The sequence below is a fragment of the Empidonax traillii genome, unplaced genomic scaffold (genome assembly GCF_003031625.1).
Source record: "Empidonax traillii isolate 1590-97213 ecotype Southwest subspecies unplaced genomic scaffold, ASM303162v1 scaffold464:size472915, whole genome shotgun sequence".
In the NCBI taxonomy this organism is placed as follows: Eukaryota; Metazoa; Chordata; class Aves; order Passeriformes; family Tyrannidae; genus Empidonax; species Empidonax traillii.
Genome location: NW_020955657.1, coordinates 29,160 through 49,046, shown reverse-complemented (window position 1 = coordinate 49,046; position 19,887 = coordinate 29,160). Strand labels below are relative to the sequence as shown.

Sequence of the window (19,887 nt, the reverse complement as noted above, 5' to 3'; positions counted from 1 at the left end):
GTCTGTGCTGAAAGTGCTCCTGCGTGTCCCAGGGCGGCTGTGTGGACTGTCTCCCTACCATCTCATCCTTAAGCACCTCCTGCCTGTCTCTGAGGGCTTCCTTTCCCTATGTCCCATTTCCACCTGTGATCCAGACATTTTCATCTTGTTCCAAGCACTCCTTCACACAAAAACATCAGCTTTTGCTAGGTTGGGCAGTGGCATGAGTGGACCCCCTCCTACTGCTGCTGCCTCTCCTGCTCCTCCTCCTGTTCTTCCTTTCGCACCTGGCTTTCTACACTCTTCCCAGTCTGTTCTTGCTGGGGCAGAGGGAGCATCTGTGATCTCTGTACACATACCACAGCTTCCTGCCGTGTGAAACATCAATCCTTGATTCACAGGAAGCCTCTTGGTGGAGGCTGTAGAGAGCTGGTCTCAGTGGAGGAGCTACAGATCATGGCTGTGGGGAAAGGAGATTTGATTTGAAATGCAGAGTGTCCTGGATGCCTACCTTACATAGCTTTTAGCGGACCCTACCTGCTTTCCCACAGCCTCCTAACAATGGTAAAATAAAATGTCCCTATGAGAGTTAATCTTGGGTTGAGTATAGCAAAAGAACATTAGCTGTGTTCCTCCATTAAAAGTGTGTGAATTTTTACTTTCTGGTTTGCTTTTCATAGTTTATGAGGAATTATACATTTCCCCACTTTGGACAGTGGGAAAGAGATGCTTCATATTCCCTTAACTAATTGTCCTGCTGCCCTGTTGAGAGGAGAAACATTTTGGGGCAGCTTTCAGAATTTAAAAAAAAAAAGCCATTCTGAAAGTTAATTGGGGAAAATAAAAAGTCACACTGAAGGCCAGTTCCTTCCTTTCTGAAAGATTTGGGGGTAGTGGGCACCCATTAACAGTGCTTCATTTGGCAGTGTGGTAAGAAAGTGCCTTAGGTGTGCACTAAGCAAGGCTGTGTCCTCCAAGGGAAGACTGGGAGGGAGAACTCCTTGAGTTGAGTGGGTGGAAAGTGACAGTGATGGATTTTTCTCTGCTGGATTCTGCTCCTGAAAACAAAAACTGTGCAGCAAGATAGTCAGTAGTACAGTCCATCTCAAGTCCTATCCACGGGTGTTGAAATATAGTCCTCATTTGTTTCTGCAAGCTTTGTCCCAAGAGGATGAACTTAGGGAGGTTTGGATTTGAAGCACTCAATGTTTCTGCCTTTCTGTGTGCATTTTTTCAGTGTCATGGGAAAATGGGGCCCCAGGTCTGTGGTCTAAATTATCTCACAGTGACCCTAACTCAAACAAAAGTCATTAGTGCTGCCATTTTGTCCTGGCCACTTGCCAGTACTAATCCTAATGGCATTATTATCTAACAAAAAAGAATATCATAAAAATGGAAAATAAGCAGATGACAGAAGGAAAGATAAGGGAGACAGAAGGGGCAAAGTTCTAAAGCAGCAGCTGTCCAGTTGCCAGATGCAGAACACATATGGCCCTTGGAGGAGTAACAGGTCAAAGAATGTTGGCCATCTCCATCTCCAGCTGTGAAATCCCACAGAGAAGAGAAAAACTTGTTCTGGGTATGTCTTTCCCAGGTCAGAAGTTACTGTTGTTTCTGCATGGGTGTTATCGTGTGGAAATTGGGAGGGTGGAAGAACCTGTGCCTTACAAATGAGCAGGAAAGTGTGGAAAAGGCAATTTCTTTGACTCTTCTAGGAATCTCTCTTGTGAAGGAAAAAGCTTCTTTAAGCACCTTTTAACTAGACAGCATTGAAAATAAGAGAGGTCCTGAGAAAGCATCTTAGAAGGATTTGTGTAGGTTGTAGTGGCACAGGATGGGGCTAAAAATGATGATGTTCCCTGTCTGCGGTGTCCCATTGCAACACCCCACAGCAAACAGCTGCCTGGGACTGCTAGCAAATATTATTAGCTTCCTTGTTCACCACTCTCTTGAGTGTGAAAGCAGTTACTGGCATTTTAATGCAACCCAAAGAACTGTGGGCTGAAGCATTAAATCTGCTCAGCCATTGTTTCAGCATTCAGCAGTGTCATTATGTTTTTCCAAGAAGCATCCTGAAGTTTTGTGGAAAACCTGAGCATTTCACTTTGTGCCTACCTGGAGAACGAACTCTCTGATAAAATATCCAAAAAAAAAGGAGGAATTTTTTCAAAAATCTATTAAAATTTGGGGTTCATTAAGGGCATTAGAATCACTTTAATGCTTTTATACCAATGACAGCAGTTTTATAATGTTAATGCATTAACAAGACATTAGCAGCAATGTGTTCTGGTCTCTATAAGCCGAGATCCTTGGTTTAATTGCAAAATACAGGACAAGCTCTCCTTGCAGGCCTGTAGCCTAGTTGAGGCAGACAGCAGTGGGAATTGCATGCAGTTACTTGAAGGAAGAATTTGAAACTGTCTCTAAATTGGTATGTGAATAACTCCCAACACATACAGTAGTTAAAAATGTTTATGAATAAACAGTGTTTCAGTTAAAGTATATGCATAAGCCATTTTTATTAAATAATGCTGAACACTTAATGAATTGGCGGTAGGCTGCAGTTGGAAGCTCTTAATGCACCTTCTGTTCCTGAGTCAAGACCAGGATTCAATAAATGCTTTTTTTATGTCCAACCCAGTATTCTGAGCTGGGATGATTTTACAGTCTGGGATATTTGCTCTTCTGAGGTTACAGACCACCCATGGCTTGTTTTTTCTTGTCCTTTAAAAGCTGAAAATGTAACTAATTAAACAAATATTTCTGCTGTGTTAGCTACACGACAGCATTGTTCATGAGGTAGAGGCATGGGTTTTATCCTACCCACAGTCTTTTTCACCCTGAAAATGAGCATCAGGAAAAGTGGACTGGAGCCTGATTTGCCAGTTATCTCAGTGAAAGAATGAGGTACATAGATTAATTAGGTCAGCAAGATGCTGCTACCTATTGGAAAGGGCATCTCTGTTTTATTTAACATTTTCAGCCCTCTGAAATGAGAAATGGTGCACTTAAGAGCAACTGTTCTAGCTCCAGCAGTTAACTACAAAAGCTACATGGGAGGTAGCTCACAAAGTTTATCATCTCATCCATAACATCTGTGCCAGACTTTTCTCTGTGTGTCTTCCTTACGTCAGCATTTTAATTAGGATTGCACACCAGCTAAGATAAGGTTGGGATAAGCGAGCAATTCAATTGTGTCGCTGAGATGCTGAAAATGTAACTTATTCAGTGGTGTCTGTCCCACTTGTCTTTTTTTCAGGCACAGGCAGGCAAGATTAATGTCAGGCTTTTGTATCTTCTGACTACATCGGGATGGGAGAGAGTTTTGAGGAGATTTAAGAAAAAAAAAAGGGGAAAAAAACCCCCGAACCCTGGCAGGGAATAATTTGTTCAAATGAATGGGTCTATTCAGCTGTTGGAGTGCTTTGCTAATTGTGTTTGAAAGAATAAAAGCAAACCACAAGCTGCTTTCAGCAGCCGGAAAAAATGAGTTCACATGCCAGCTTATTAACACGATGAATTCTATTAGGAAAACATAGTTAGGATTTTCACAACCAGCCCTTCACCCCTTGGAATTAATGAGAGTTTCTTCAATTTCTGTAAGAGCAGCATTGAACTGTAGACTGCTAAATTTGGTGAATACAAGACACTTCTTTTTTTTTTTTTCTGAAGTTAATGCTTTCTCAGTCAAAGAGTAGTGCCATCCACATCAGGGTCTCAGGCAAGACTACAGTGTAATGGTATGTTATTTGCCATTAACAGATGCCGTAAAAGTAAAAGAAAGAAATTATTCTTCTCCAGTGGATTTGTTTGGTTTTTCTAGCCTATCTAAGCATATTTTTTGAGGCTGTCTTAAGCCATGGAGGAGATAGTACAAAACTGTCTGTACATCTGAAAATAGTAACATCTGAAGTCTTTGGGAATGTAGAAGTTTAGAGTTGATCTTCATATATATGTTGTATATTTTCCATGGCCCCATGTTTTTTCTTGGGTTTTACAAATATTCACATTCCACTTTACTAAACAGGGACTCAGACATTTATGGGTAAGGCTTTTCCCTTTGAAGTACTTGGTAGAAATACACCTCATTTTCCACTTAAAAAGTGTGAAAAATATGTCTTCCTGCAAAGTTCATAACCTGTTTCTGTTTTTAATGCCTCTGTATGCTGTTTGCATTGCTAGTGATCCAAAGCTGATTTGTTCCAGTGAGGCATTGTTTTTATGTAAAATCATAGGATTTTTGATACTGATATTTAAATGATCCTCAGGTTTGGCTCTGAAATGTTTGAATGAAGGAAATGGTAGACTGTGTATCTTGTTTAGCATAAAATGACACTTAAAAAATGAAATACCTTTGCTGTGTTTCTAGCAGCCAATACATTTGACCGTGACTCTTGTTCCTGGGTATCTTACAAAAAAACCTCAGCTCAACAAGGCATGCAGAGAAGGTTTGGGTGAGCGTGTCCTATGCCAGGATGCTGCTTCCAGTGGGCAGCTGGAAGGTGTTTTTCTGTGGGAGTGGTGCGCTTGCAGGATGGCTCAGGGGATGCTTCAGCCTCCCCTGGTATGATACCTTGGGTGCCGTGGATGGTTCACCTCACCTGTTATGGTAACCTTGCGTTGTGGTTACATAGATTGGGTTTAAGAGTTCAGTGTTTGAATTCTGGCTGAGCCAGACAGTTCAAATCAGAGAGTTTTATTCTCCAAGGCGAAGGAGGAAGGTGGCAGGGGTTGCAGGGAAGGAGACATGCTTTGTTTTCTTCAGGGCCATAAACAAAGGACAGTTCTTCAAGGCCGGAAATGTGTATTCCTTGTTTGAGAGCTTGAGAGCAGAGGAGACGTTGCAGAGGAGACGGTGGCAGATCCCACACGGCGTTGGTCCAGGGAAGCTTTCCTGAACTCATTTGGGATTTTGATATGGTGAAAGTGATCCTAAATGACAGCGGGGCAAGGTCTGATCTTGCAGTATTCAAGTGACAAGTCTCCTGAGAAGCAGTATAGTTGGCAATCAGTAACACCTTGAGTGTATAATCTCCTGCTGTGTCAGTGTGTTCATGTCTCATGGCTGAGTGCTCTGAGGTTATGCAACTTGAGTGTAGCTCTGAGACAGACTTGTTGTCCAGAGGGACAGGTCTTTTTACCATGGGGGCATGCCAGCCCTTGGGTGAGTCAAAGCACCCCAATGCATGAGTGTTGGCAGAGCAAAGGCAGGCAGCAGGGCTCAGGTGTGCTCCACTCCACTGAACTGTGAGAGAAGGTGAGTGTACCATGATGCCAGCTCTGATGGTTTGGTTTTTTTCTTCTTCCAGGGGATACTTAGCAGTTTCTCAAATGCAGAGGGGGTAATGTAATTGGCCAGTGAGGATGGGCTGTGTGAATAAAGGCAGCGGTGTTCTTGTGCGTGCAAGGAGGCATTGGAACCCACAGGAGGATGCTCAGAGCTTTACTCCTCTCTTTCTTCATTAGTAAGAGAAGCCTGATACAAAAATCAAAAGGTCTAGTCCATTCTAAAAAGAACTAATTTATCAAGGCATATTGAAGAGACAAGGACTGTCTCTGTCCCAGAGCAAATGAATAAGAGGGGCATGAGAACGGGGCACGGGACAATGGGAGGAGGGAAGGTGGGGAGCTCTGGGTGCCCTGTGCTCTGTGGCTGGGAACACGGTGACGTTCACTAGACAGGAGGACATTTACGTTTGATGGGACACACATTTGTACGATTCATTCAGTTAGCCCGTCAGCCTGCAGAGTCTGAAATACATTAGAAAGCAAAATCAAGGAGGATCTCGGGGATCAGTTAGTCAATAAGAAAGCAGGAAGCTAAGAGAGAGAGGGTTTAGTTTTTCAGAGTGGCTGCAAATACTCAAATATGGAGGTATTCAGCTGCTGCTGAAGCGTGGGAGGACACGTTTCAGATGTGTAGCTGCAACATTACTGCCTGCCGACAGGTACACGTAAATATCTTCTGACATAGGTGCTGCACCTCTCCTTTCCCGTGCTAGTGCAAGTATGCCAGCAAAGAGGTGGTTAATCAGTCAGCTGAACACCTTTCATCGGATACCCACTGTATGGAAGAAGAGAACAAAGCCAAGTAATTAATTTTTAAATTATTTGGTATGGAAGCATGATTAATAGCAGCCTGAGGGTTTGTGTTAGTTCCATGCCAATAAAGTTTACAAGTTCATATGCCTATTTTCCCTGGCATTTAATAAAAGGATCATTTGTCATGGCAACCTCAGCCTCAGGTGGGCTCTTCTAGCAGATGATTGACCCTCAGCCCAGAGGTTCCCCAGGTCTTGGCACATCATAGGTTTTCTGCAGCACTTGGGTTTCAGCTCCAGGAGAGCCTACACCCCAGGATGCCCTGCAGAGAGGGCTGGGGAAGGGTGGAGTTCAGATTCCCTAAAAGCAGAGATTTGGTCCTGAATTTCTCTCCTACTAACACAGTAGAAGTAGCCCTAGGACTTTTAAAGTTCCCTACCCTTCTTTCATCTAAAAGACTGATGCCCTGTGGGGTTTTTGTAAAGGCTTGACTGCATGTTCATGTTACCTGCCTATGTGAGAGTAACAGGGTCACATCCCTCCCTCATTCCTTTCCTCCTCTGCTGGCAAGGGTGAGGTGGGATGCTGGTGCTTATGAATCCTGGTTTTGTGTGCCTAATTTCTGCCTGGTACTGAATAAGGAGATTAGATGACTAATCCCAGTTCAAGCATACTTTTGAGCTCAGCTGTGATTTTGGCTGAGCCTAAATCATTCATGTTTGTCCAGCCCTTTAGATTGTATTTAAAGCAAATGCTGTACTGTGTAACCTTTGCTAATTTGCTGCAAAGCAGAAATCAGATGGTCCTTTTCATCAGATGTGGTTTTCACCCCACTGAAGATTTCACCAGCCCACCTGTGTAGAACAGGCAAATTGTTTGCATGCACTAATTGTCTCCACAGTGATACAGTGACTTTCTGAGTTTTGCCTGAGAACTGATGTGATCTTGAGCATTTTTAGTATGCAAATAAAACATGTCTGTGATTTCTGTGGTTTGGTGATAATGTTAGAAATCCAGAACCCAAAACAATTGCACATTGTACAAAGATAAACATTTAACAAAAAATGTCCTTCCTGTTTGTCCTTACTCTGCGTTTCTTTAAACCAGTTTAACTTCTTTTAGCAAGTGGAACTGATTTTTTCTGTCATCCTGAAAAGCTGAGATATGTTTGTGCTTGAGAAACAGTCTTACTCACTGACGTTTAAAACTTAATATCCATTGAAAGGACTGGGCTGGTAGTTTTTTGTTACGAGGTGTTTATCTGCAATTAATACGTTCCAAATTAAATGCTAGCTTAAAACAGAAGCACTCTTTACAACTATATAACAGGTTAATATGAGACTAACAATGCGAATTCTTAGAAAAATCTATTTAAAACAAGTATGTTGTAATTTGTGTGTGTGTTCAGCTGAAAAGAGTAACTTCTCTGATATCTTTCATATTTCACCTCTGTGACTAGATGTACGATTTCTGAACATAGTTTTGTAACTCGTCATGTGAATGGCCTCGTAGTTTGTTAGAAAGCAGGAAATCCTAAAAAAAATAGAAAGTTAATTCTATAAATGGCAGCTATACTTTTTATGGTTAAGATCCCTTAAGTATTCAGTCAGTCATAGTTTACTGCTTTGTGCAAGACGCTCTTTGCATTAGTTGTTTATCTGAAATTAGAGATGTATTATGAATGTAGGGCATATCACCTTAACTACAAGCACATATATTCTCTAATTCTATCCTTCACCTTGATAGGAGCCCTTTAGGGCTAAATTACTTAGGTGAATAGTATATATGTAAAGCATACATAAAGGAGAAATTCCACTAAATGATCATTCTGTAGGTAGTTCACCTCTGGTACAAAATTGTGCTGCTCCTTAGATAAATCAATTGTGCTCCTTTGAAGCTGATACTAAAGGTACTACAGGAACCAAAACCACAGAGGGGTAAAATGGCTGGTAGCAGCTTGCAGAAGGAATCTGTGAACATGATGGATAAAGCCAGAAATAAATCCCACACAGGTTTTCGGCGGGGGAAATCTGGTCCCAGAGGAGCATCCTGTTCCTGAAGCATAGCAGTTTTCAGCTCAGTCTGCCCCTTCACTGGGCACACTGTTGGAGGTCTCGAAAGGGTCTGAGACCCAGTGATGTCAGGCTGTGAGTTGAGTCCAAAATTCGTGCAAATGGGTGACAGTAAGAGCCCCTTTGTGTGAACAGACCGTGCGTAAGGTTCTAACTCTGCTGAGGTGGCAATTCCTGTGTCTGTGTTTAATAGAAGGAACTTATTTTGTCTCTATCTGGAAATTTCTGGCTTGCCTGTTGGCAGCCAGGCACTGGAAGTTTAAAACTATTTTTTAGATAACCACAGGAGAGTGTTGGAAGCAATAAACAAACAAAGAATGGACAGCTTTCACAGGCAGTGGGATGGAAGGGTTTCTCCATACCCTTGCATCTCCATTGTCACTGTGCCCTGACGTGTTTTAGCTGACATTTCACAGCACAGCCATCCTGCAGCCTGGGACTGAATAGCTTTTTGCTTTAGTTCACCACTGAGACAATAGAGCAACTTGTGGCTGTCCTAGCTGGATGACCGTGAGTAAATCTACCAGTTTTTCAAGAATGGGCTATTAGGAAAAACAAGGAAGAAAGAACGAAGAATGAGGATGAGATACAAGATAAAGCTGGCTTTGTGGTTAATTTTCTTCTTATAGCAAGAAAATAACCTTCACTGACAAAATCCCTTAACTCCACGAATTTGGCATCCTTTTTAAAGTAAATCACAGATATTGGTTGTTAATATACTTTTGTTTTTCTTAATTTGTTTTATTTCAGCAGACCTTCTTGTGGAATAAAAGGCTTCTGGTCCACAATGGGCTTTAAAGTGGCTGAGAGTTTGTTACTAGCGGTACTTCAGTCCTGCTCGAGTAAGCGCCCTCTTGTCTAGGTGGAGCCAGGGTAGCAGTGTTTTGGCATGCCTGGAGTGCACATCAGCTTGTGTACCAGCTGGTCAGATGAATATCTGAACAGTGCAGGCAGGCAAAGGCATGGTTTCACCCTCAGGGAAATGGGCTTAGCTGCAGCGCCCCATCTTTGTGTCCAAATCAAACAGAAAGCGCAAAAAAGAGCAGGGATCTTTCCATTTATCTTATCTCTCAAATGATACATGCAGGCTCTTTTGTGGTGGAGAAGGGTGGTTTATGGGCTGTGAGCAGTGCTTGCTCTCCAGACTCCCTCAATCTGCACTTCAATTGCAAGGTCCTCACACTGGGGCCGTGGTGCCTGGTGCACAGAGCACAGAGGTGGAGCACACACTTCCATCTCCTCTGCACTCAGCATTACTGCCGTGCCAGCAGATGCTGACAAGGAGATGGACACAAACAGGCAGCCTTGCTAGAAAAAGCATCCTTAAAGGGAAGTGATGTCTTGTTCAACTGCAGTGCTGAATTTTTAAGCTAGAATTTTAAAGTGGAGTAAATGCCTCAGTTTGCAGAATTCACATAATAAAGTGACACTCTCCCCTATAACAAAAATGGCTTGTGGGTTTCCACATGAACAGTCTCTCTGTGAAACTGATGCAACAGTACTTGAATAAATCTCTCTTAACTATGCATAAGGTTTTACTGCTACATGACATCTCATTACACTGAGGAATGCTCTTCCTCTTTTTCTAGGGAAACATGTGAGTTCCAGCCCCAAATAATAAAGAATGTTTGGACAGTTGTATGTCCTTCAGAAAACAAAGTCCTAAGCCCTGGCCTTGTGTGTTCTTGAGCAGGTGCCCATTTGTGTGTTTATAGATATTGAATATCAGTGAACATAGCGAGAGGCTGTGCTTGGCTGCAGCTGCATTGCCCAGAATATAATGTAATACCCTATGTTCTCTTTCAGTTTTGAATTAAATATTGAGGAAATGGCCTTCTCTGAAGAAGGCACGTTTCTGTTATTCTGTTATTCTGTTTTTCTCTTTTTCTTTACTGTTTTTTTTTGAAGCACTGATGTCTATTAAAGGGGCATTCTAGCTGCCCAAACGAACAGGCTGTATTTTTAGTCTTAGGCATCTGAACATACAGGTTTGATTCACTGTCTTACAGCTATATCCTCCTTTCCAATTGCTGGGCTGGTTCCACAGTGATGTGATCTCTGTGGAAGCAGGTCTGGTCATGTATCTGTGTCTGCAGGCACCCAGAGGCATGCTGTTTATGACAGCTGTCTGTGAATGTGTTCCGTGGCTTTGCATTTGTTATGCTTGAGAGTCCTTGAAATCCCAGTCCTGATGCACGGGAGTAGCTGTTATCAATAGGTGAGTTTCTGTTGCATCGTGGCATTAAGATCTGAGGAAGGGGATGGTGAGTAAATGAGAGCTGTGATAATCCTGTTGTGGTGGTAACACGCAGAATCATACGTGGTAGCGTTATGCCTGTAGGACTTAAACGTTACTGCAAAGCTGAAACTGGACATTATATTCCTGGTGTGAAATGCACTTCCTCTATTCTCAGGTAATGCTCAGGCATAAAGATATTCTCCCCTCACCTCCACATTCTCAATCTGCATCTCAGTTCCACTTAGAGTTCCTGACTGAGTTTATATAAACTATAAGTTTAGAAAATCAGTTTGTAACAACGATGTTTTATCTTTAAAAAAGAATAATTTTGAAAAAACTGAGTAACTTCTGTCTGTTGTATAAGAATCACGAGCACCATATTCTGGATTTGTGCGTCTCAGAGCAAGGGCATAGAAACTCATCAAGGAACTGCCAAGAGCCCCTCTGGGCATCCCAGTACTTGAAACTACAGCATCAGCAGTGGCAATGTCCTGAATGGGAATGTGCAACATCAACAAATGATACCAAAGAGAAAAGTCCCTGCTCCAAAGTTAGGAGTTTATTGCTTTACAGTGAGTCAGCGGAACACAACCAAAGACATTTGTCAAGAATGCATGTAAGAAAAGTTATGTCAGAGTTTCTTAGAAAAGCTCATAAATAAAGGATCGTAATTATAATTGGCTTGCTGAAGAAGGCTTAAAAAGAGAGCACTGACAGTTTAATTGCAACTGCTAGAAAAATACTTTTATTGAGATATGTTGAAGCAGCATGAGATATAGGAAGCCATCCACCTAAATAGTAAGAAGTGTTACGGAGAATTGCTCAGTCATGAAGTATGTGAACAAGCTTGCTACAGAATCACAGAATCAGTTAGTTTGGAAAAGACCTCCGAGATCATCAAGTCCAGCCTTTGACTGATCAGCACCATGTCAAAAAGACCATGGCACCAAGTGCCACATCCAGTCTTTCCTTGAACACCTTCAGGGATGGTGACTCCACCACCTCACTGAGAGATTGTCATGAGATTGGTTTGAAATACATCATAGCATTTTTTTTTAAATATAGCTGCTGTATTTGAACTTTGCTGTATTTTTATTGTGCTATAGTTTTACAGTGTAACACAGTACTGCTTCATAAGGTTCATAAGGTTCACTTACTGTATCTGTAGTCCTGATGTTAGATGAGTGTCATATGTTTATAGTATCAAACTTCCATGCTTGATTGCTTAGTTTCATCCATGTGGAGTAATCTGAAACAGGGTGAAGGTGGACTTCAGTGGGTATTACCTGAGCATCGTGTCAAATATGTAAATTGGATAAGATTTTTGCAATAAGTCTGGATACAATCCTCTGCAGTTCCCCAGGGCCCTCACTGGTTTGTTCTGAAACTGTATCTTGACAACTTGAAAAATTGCTGTGAATGTACTGGAAAGTAGATGCAGAGACCAAGTTTGAGAAATGTTAGTTGTTTGCAATAGAGGAAAAGTACTGATGATGCTCCCCACCTGGCACTGAAGTGGTATTAATTGCTGTAATTGCTGTGGTTCAGAGCTGGGCAGTTCCAGATGGGAGACAGCAAGCTTACTTAACAGCTAGTAGGCAGGATATGGAAAATTATGGGTCCTGGATAGCTGTAGCTTGGCTGTTTTCCATGGCAGTAGTATTTTGCATTGCTGTGTATGCTGTTAACACCTTGGTATATATGAATACTGTGGTCACACCATAGCTGCTTGGGGAACTATAACTTTGAACTGTGTGAAATTTATTCATGTGATTTCCATTGAGAGGGGTTGTTTCTTTTTTTTTTTTTTTTTCTTTTTTTCCTGATGGAAGATGATTATTTAGAGTAGAAAGGGAGGAAAATAAAAGGGATATATTTTTGCTTATCTTATTTAGCCATGGAGTTAGCTTACCTGCTTTTCCGGTATTTGAATAGGATGTGAAAGTAATATGGGAGATATCTCAGAAGGAGGTTTCCAGATATTTGTATTGCAGCCTCCAAAGTTGTTCAGCAAACCTGGCAGCTTCTTTGCTGCCAGTGGCATTGCTATCACACTGATGGGTGTCCCTGCTGTGCAGAAGGGGCCAGGGACAACAATTTTATAGTTGCTATGCAAGTTGTGATCACAGCATCTGAAGCTCAGCTTGCACCTATAATTAGAAAAGAGCATAAATGAAAATTGAAAATACTATAATCAAAATTTTCTGCTTTTTATTAGAACTTAACTAAAAGAACTTTTAATAGCATACAAGATTAGTTGACCTCTATTAGATTTTGTACTCTCTTTAGTTTTTATCCTGAGAGCGTCTAAGGTTGAACCACATACATAATTACTTACCATGTACACCTTCAAGCAACCCGTGAAGACATCTTCATATTTACTGTGATTCTTATTTAAAATATTCATGTATATCTACTTCTTCTATCCCTTTTTAACCCTTTTCTACAGCAAGGAACAATCCCTTCAAAATTTTCTCTGGCTGTTACTTCACACTTTAATTTTCCTCTGTCTTTCGCATCACGCAACCCAGGGTCTGTATGGAATTACAGCAACTTCTAAATGATTGAGCAAGATGATAATGCAGGAAACTTTATGGCCTTCATGGTATCCAATATCCCCTTTCAAGAACTGGTGCTTGAACATGTTTCTGGAATAATGTGAGAAGTTGCAGGTGTGCCCAGCATAGGGTTTGGCTGGGGAGTGTAGATGCAATCTCATCTGTAAATAATAAATATTACTCTTTTAGAAGATTTTAAATGGCATAATTACCCACAGTTTTACCTTCCTTGGCAACATAAGATAAAATGCTGGAGTTTGTGCTTCAGCAACTGAGCAGTGTCATAGATGACCCTCTGACAATTTTATAATGTGGTTTTTCATATGTGATGTTAGGAGTTTAGGCCAAGAGGGGCTTTGGCAAGAGACTGTGACAGTAATCTCCCAGACTACCAGCTGAGTTTTGACAGGGCTTATCTGGCAGATCTGCAGTGTCTACACAAGTGTTTCCAGGCCTGTGGCAGAGTAGATTTCAGTATGAGCAAATTAGCTGACAGAAAGGATTTTGAACGTTGCTGTGTTACACTAAGAGGTCTTTGCCATGAACAAAGGAAGTGACAAATAGCTTTCCTTGAAACGAGTGCCACCCACAAGCTGTAAATCAGCCAGCAGGGAGGTAAAGCTACTAGAGAGGCTAGAGAAGGAATGTCACATAAAGAAAGCCCATATTTGATCATCCACAGACCACTTGGACTCTAACATTGGCACACGAAGCAGTTGTTGAGCTTTGTGGTTTCTTGGTTTGGTTGGGGTTTTTTTAACTCTGAAAAGTTAAACCCCTGCTGGCAAAGTCTGTCCTAGAATGCACTCTGTCCATCAGCTCTTGTTATTCCACCAAAAGCCTAACTTTCACCTCTTCTTTCTCTCTTTCTCCTTAGCTCAAAATAACTGCAGCTGTCCTTTAGGCCTAGGCTGTCAGAATGAGCTGAGCTGTTTTGTGCCTTCTGTAGCACTGCGAGTTCTTCCCCTGAACTGATACTATGTTTTCTTAATGCAACATAGGTAGGAGTTACTAAAAGTCTAGTTTTAAATGTGAGAGCAATGTAAACTTTTGTAATATTCAGTAAATAATTCCAGAATTCTCCTTACTGTTGGCAAGTGCTTTAAGAGTGAAGGAATGTCTTGGATGTATTTACATTATCAGGGTTTGATTAGTTTGGCTTAGCCAATCAACTGTGTAATACTTTTTATCTATGGAGCAGTTATTTGCTTAACTGGCTGCATGTTTTTGTCTTTGAACACTTTTACTGTCCAGGTAAAACTGTGAGAGTAAGACTGGCATTTTAAATTGTTTAGATACACTGAAGTGGAAGATACACTAAATCTATTTGGTTTCTGTCCAGGGCAATATTTGTAGAGGTGAGTTGTTCACTGGGAATGGCAATTAGAGACCCCACAATATGGTACAATCCTTGCTTATACCTTGGCTAGGATGTCAGGAGCTTTTTTATTGTAGTGGAACTCTGAGTGAATGGGAACATCTTTCTTGCAGCTGAAAAGGCAATTCATTCAGAATTACTGTGCATGAAGTGAGTGCATTGCATTGCTGAGGTGTGAGTTGCTGCCTACAAAAAAGGAATAATTGTGCCATACAAGTCATGTGTGTCTCTTTCTGCTGATGGGCCTCCATCTGAATTCAGCTCCTTCCATAATTGTTGCTTCATGACTGAAGCACACCAAGCTCCCTGTGAGCAAACCTGTAATGTTTCTGCAGCACTCAGCTTTTAAGTGTTTTTCTTACTCAGTGATACAAAACAAAAGCTGTCCTAGAATTTGTTTGCCTAGTGTAGACTCAATGTGAGGCTGGTAGGTAGTAGCAGTTTTCTTTTGTATTGGGGTTGTAAGGCAACATTTTATTCATTTCATGTCACTTACTGAAAAAAAACTACAAAGGACAGGCGGGAAAAGGTTCTGGCAGTTCCAGAGAATACATTTCTGGAGAGGGTAAGTAGTTTTCTCCATTGCTCATTTGCTAATGGAGAGATGCTTGGCTGAACAAGGGCCAGAAATGGAAGTGGTAATCGTTAAAAAAGCAAAAACACCCCTTGTACTCTCCAGAAAAAATCATGACAGAACATACTTCCCAGTCCTGAGACGTGCTAAGTCCCCTGCACAAGGGGAGTGGGACTGCTGCGGGGATAAGGGTGCTCAGCCCCTTACAGAATCTCACGTGGTTAAGTGAGAGTATTTGTGAGTCTGGGCATGGGAACTGTGATCTGTGAATTTCTCCCCTATCTGCAGAGCTATTCAGACACAACACTGAAGTGTGATTTGAGTGTTCAGAATAGCAGATAGTGGTTAACTGTTTTTAAAAATGGGTCAAAAGTTGCCGTTTTCCCCATGAGGTTTTTTTGAGACACATTCCTTTGGATTCCAGCAGTTGAGAAAATAACTCTCCAAGTTAGTTACTGTGGTTAATTTGTAAATTCTCTCTAATGAATCAATTCCATAGGGGGAAAAAAAAAATTGTTATGTGTCAATTGCCATTGCTTTTTTTTCTTCTTTCTTTCTTTTCTAGGTGAACATGTTTGTGGAAGGATTCCATGATGCTATTCTTCTTTATGCTCTAGCTTTACAGGAAGTCCTGAAGTTTGGTTTCACTAAGAAAGATGGGGAAAAAATTGTTCAGCAAACACGGAACAGAACATATGAAGGTAAGAGTTACTATGGAATTCCAGATTTTGGAGTCAAAAGGATTCAGGTCTTTGTTGTGTGCAGAGTAAAGACCCGTGCCTCTTCCAGTCTTAAGTGAGAGGGAAGTAACCATATGAAACCACATACATCTTTAAGGCTGGCTCACATACCTCACCAGCCTGACTTTTTTTGCACCAACTGTCGAGGTCTTACTCAGTTCAAAGTAGTCTAATAATTTAATGACCCTCGCTGATGTGGTAAAGAAATACCAATAATTTTCTCAGGCTCCTTCTTTGTTTTTGAAAAGATTACATCCACTCGCTTTACTCATGTTCATCTATTAGCTCTGAGATTGCCTCATTTTTTCCCTGTCACTTTTTTATCTTAAAACCTTGGGAATGGATAGAAGCAAGCAGGTGCCAGGGTTAGGGTTGTTTTGTGTTTCTCGATAGGACTCCTTTGGGCCCTAGAAGGGTTTCCCTCAGCCTCCTTTCAGGAGCTGTGCATGTTATCTCAGAGGCAGCAGCTGAACACCACTGTGCCTTTCTGTGCCTAATCCTGGACATTACAATTCCACAGTGCAAATGGCACTTGTATGTCATCTTGCTGATACAAAGCAATGTAAATTCTTTTTCCAGGTAAGAATTGTAGTAAAGGAACTGAGGACTGTTGGTTTCATCCGTCCATCTCTTTATAATGTTCCCATCCATCTCATGTATTACTTCAGTCATTTGGTGTAGGATTGGCAAGATTTCCTATGGAAATGCCTAAGAGAAGGAAACATTTCCCCTAGATAAGAAATGAATGATTCATTTGAATGTGTGAGAAAAACCCCAGTAGCCAGGTTCTCTGCTCTAAGAACACACTGGATGTAGTATAGGAAGGCAAGAAGGGCAGCAGCTCCAAAACAATTTTTTATTCTCAAACTGTGGCCTGAACCCAAGGCAAAAGGATACCCAGGGCAGCTTAAGGGAACTCAGGGATTGCTTTAAATGATGCTGGTTTCAGTCATCCTGTAAGAAGCTCTCCACCAGCTGGAGATTGTGCTTGATGTCCCACTACCTCTCTTCACATCCATGGCTTCCCAAAACACTCTGTTTTAGCAGAGGGAATCTAATGTCTAGGGATTTGCCTCACTCTTTGGTTGTCCTGTATATGAACAGATGCCCCAGTACAGCCTGTGTTTTCTCTACTCCTGTTTCTGTGCTCCAGGAAGCCACCGGCTGGTGTGCCCATGCGAGTCTTTTGTAGTACATGTGCTCCGTGGGGGGTTTACATGGTTGATTCTCACACCTTGCATGTAAAATCAGCCAGGAGGGAAAAATGTTGTCTTTCCTCACTTGTGAAAACCAAGTTGTTGTTAGTTGCTGATCTGTGTACACTTACTCTGAAAATGTAGCTGCCAAGGTGTGCTGTGAGGGTGCAGATGACAAGGTCAAAACACCTAGTAAGACATATGCCATTTCCTCCCCATGGCAGTATTTTGCAGGGCATAAATCTGATTTTGGAAGAGGCCTTTAATTTGGTGTCTTTCAATCCAGTTCTTTCAGGAAGATCATGTCCCTCTTTTCTTCCTGTAAACCCTTCTCTGCAGTGGCTGCAGCATCACAGAGTGCGGTCCATGCACACACCCATCAGGCTCTGCTGCAGGACTGAGGCTTTATCGTTCATTTTCAAGTATTTCTGGCCTCAATGATGAGAAATTCAGTTGAATTAATTACATTAATTACATTAATTCAACTGCTGACATTTAGATATCTCAGTTCTTTGGCACTTCATGTTACAGCCTGGTCTGACCCATCAGGACTCCCAAGGGGATCTGGATGCTGCTTGCTGCAGCATTCCATCTGCCAGTTACAACTGAATAGACATCATGTGCTTAGGAAGGGTTATGTCTGAGGTGATCAAAGGGTCTCTTTCTTACTGCTTGGGTTGTTAGAGACACCCTGGTGTGACTGCAGGGCATGTTTTGTGGAGACTTATTTTCTATTCATTGGAATTTCCTCTGAAAAAGTAGCAAAATGTTCTATCTGTATCTGTATGTATCTCACATAACAGAGCAAAAAGAGAGTCTAGATAAAATCCTTCCACCTTCATCCAAATGCAGTTCTTAATCAAGGTTGTTTCAAAATTTCCTACCTATGTTTTTTAAGGAAGAACACTGCAGGAAATGTCAACCTTCCAAACTCTGTATTTTGATTCAGATGGAAAATACAGAAATTAGTCCTTCCTACTAAAAAAAAAAAAAAAATCCCATTGGAATTCTGAGTTTCAATAATTAGTACCTACTTCCAAAAATTTTTAGTGTCTTAGGCTAGGAAGGTTTGTGTTCCAATGAACACGTCCTGTCAGATTCAGAATCCAAACTGCTGTGTAGGCAAGGACATCACAGTTCCTCATAGTGGGCTCTTCTTCCATTGCTCTCACAGCCAAGTGGGTGTTACACCCATTCTGTTTTCCTCCATTAATCGAATTGGCAGTTGTTTGATTGCTGTGTTGTTACAATGAAACAGATGCTTGGCAACAATCTTTGATTACCACTACATATTTTGAAAATCACAGCAAGTCAAAACATTCCTGACTTATCTAAATCAGAACAGAGACAGGATGAATGACGGTGCGTTAGTCTGTTGCATGTTCACTGCGATTAGGCATTTGAGGGGAATTTATACTTTGACTGAATATCTGACTTTTCTCTTCTGGTTTACCACCACTGAGAGCCTGAATCTCCACAGCTTTGTGTCTGCTCTGGTCATGTGGTTGGTGTAACATGAATATACAGTGATGCCTGTTTGCCTTGCACATGTATAAATGACTGTGTTTGTTGTCAGGTAGTGGGGGATGACATTTGAGAGTATCTGAGGTGATAAAGCATATCCACAACTTTATTATGTCTTCGTCATAGTTAATTGGTGCTGTTTGTTGCCTTTTAAGAATGAATTTTACTTACGCAGCAAGAATTTGGAGCCATACTCTTTTTACACAAGGACAAGGATTTAAGAAGAGATTCAGACTGAATCCAAGGATGTGTGACAGCTGGAACAAGTTGCCCTAGTGAGATTGTGCAGTTTCCATCCTTGGCAGTTTTTTGGAGACCAAATAAAACCCTGGCCATCCTTCTATTTTGACCTCGTGGCTGACCCTGGTCTGAGCAGGAGATTGGGCTCTTTGTCTACTGAAGCCCCTTCAAACTTGAGATATCCTATTAGTCTATGATTCCCAGCTTCCCTAAAGTTTCCAAGAAGTTGTAAAGGAAGGAAGTTTACTATAGATTTAAGAATGTATAACAAACAGCATCATATTATGTAGTTAATCTTATGTAAATGAATGCTGGGCTTAATGCATATGTAGTGCACATGGTGCCTCTTGTTCATACCCTCTCCAGTATCTCATTAGATGGAAACAACATTCAACACATACTGGCTGTGTCAGTGCAGTCTGTGGGATGTAGGTCTATGTCCTGTGCAGCACATGAGCTGGGCTTTCTTTATTGAGGCACCATTAGATATTCAGGGTTAGGCTCTCTGTAAATAATTCACATTAAATGTATTTGTGTTTTATTCTTACATACTGGCTTTTGGATTAGATTTTTCTCACGTAGTATCCAAAAAGTCTCACCCATTTGATATTTAAAAGGAGAAATGTTAAGAATTCAGGAATGCAGACACCGAGATGAAATTACAATTTCTTTTGGAATGCCAACAAAAATGCTGGGAGACTGATGAGATTTCCTGTCATATCGGTCTGTAAAAACCTGTCCACTGTTTTCTTGTGTTCCTTGAAAACGCTCAGTATTTTAACTAATGAATTTTCTGATTCCTCACATGCCATTCTTTAGGCATTGCAGGGCAGGTGTCCATTGATGCTAATGGAGACAGATACGGGGATTTCTCTGTGATTGGAATGACAGACCCAGAGGCAGGCACGCAGGAGGTAAGGAAACAAACACCACTGCACTTGGCCACTTATGAATTAGCCAGTGTAATGTAACATGGCATCATCTCTTTACTTGGTGGCTTAACCCTATCAACTTAAAGACCAAATCCTTTCTGCAAAATAACTATCTTGAAGTAGCTATCCAAAGGTTTTTTAAACTTCTTTTCTTTCACAATACATCTTTCTTCACATGATGCTAGCCTTTAACTAAAGAGTGAATTCTCACAAGGTAGCTAAGCAATGATAATTTTGAATATGAGAAATTACTGTTTAAAGCAAGGCCTTTTATTCATTGGTAGGAAAAAAGATTAATCTTACAGCAGCAGTGATGCACAAGTTATCCTGATGTATTAACGCAGCAAGTATATATATTTCAGTCTTACACTGAGATCGACCACAAACGAGAGTGCAGAGCTTGCCTGGCCTTG

General features: G+C 41.3%; 1 protein-coding gene across 1 annotated transcript in view; it reads left to right on the top strand.

Annotated features, from left to right (window-relative positions):
• The window catches only part of NPR3 (natriuretic peptide receptor 3), a 42,145-nt gene that overhangs the window by 11,933 nt on the left and 10,325 nt on the right, over positions 1-19,887 (top strand). Inside the window, exons 4-5 of the mRNA XM_027895682.1 lie at positions 15,408-15,543; positions 19,362-19,456. Of these exons, the coding sequence (XP_027751483.1) occupies positions 15,408-15,543; positions 19,362-19,456 (231 nt within the window). The remainder of the gene's footprint in view (positions 1-15,407; positions 15,544-19,361; positions 19,457-19,887) is intronic.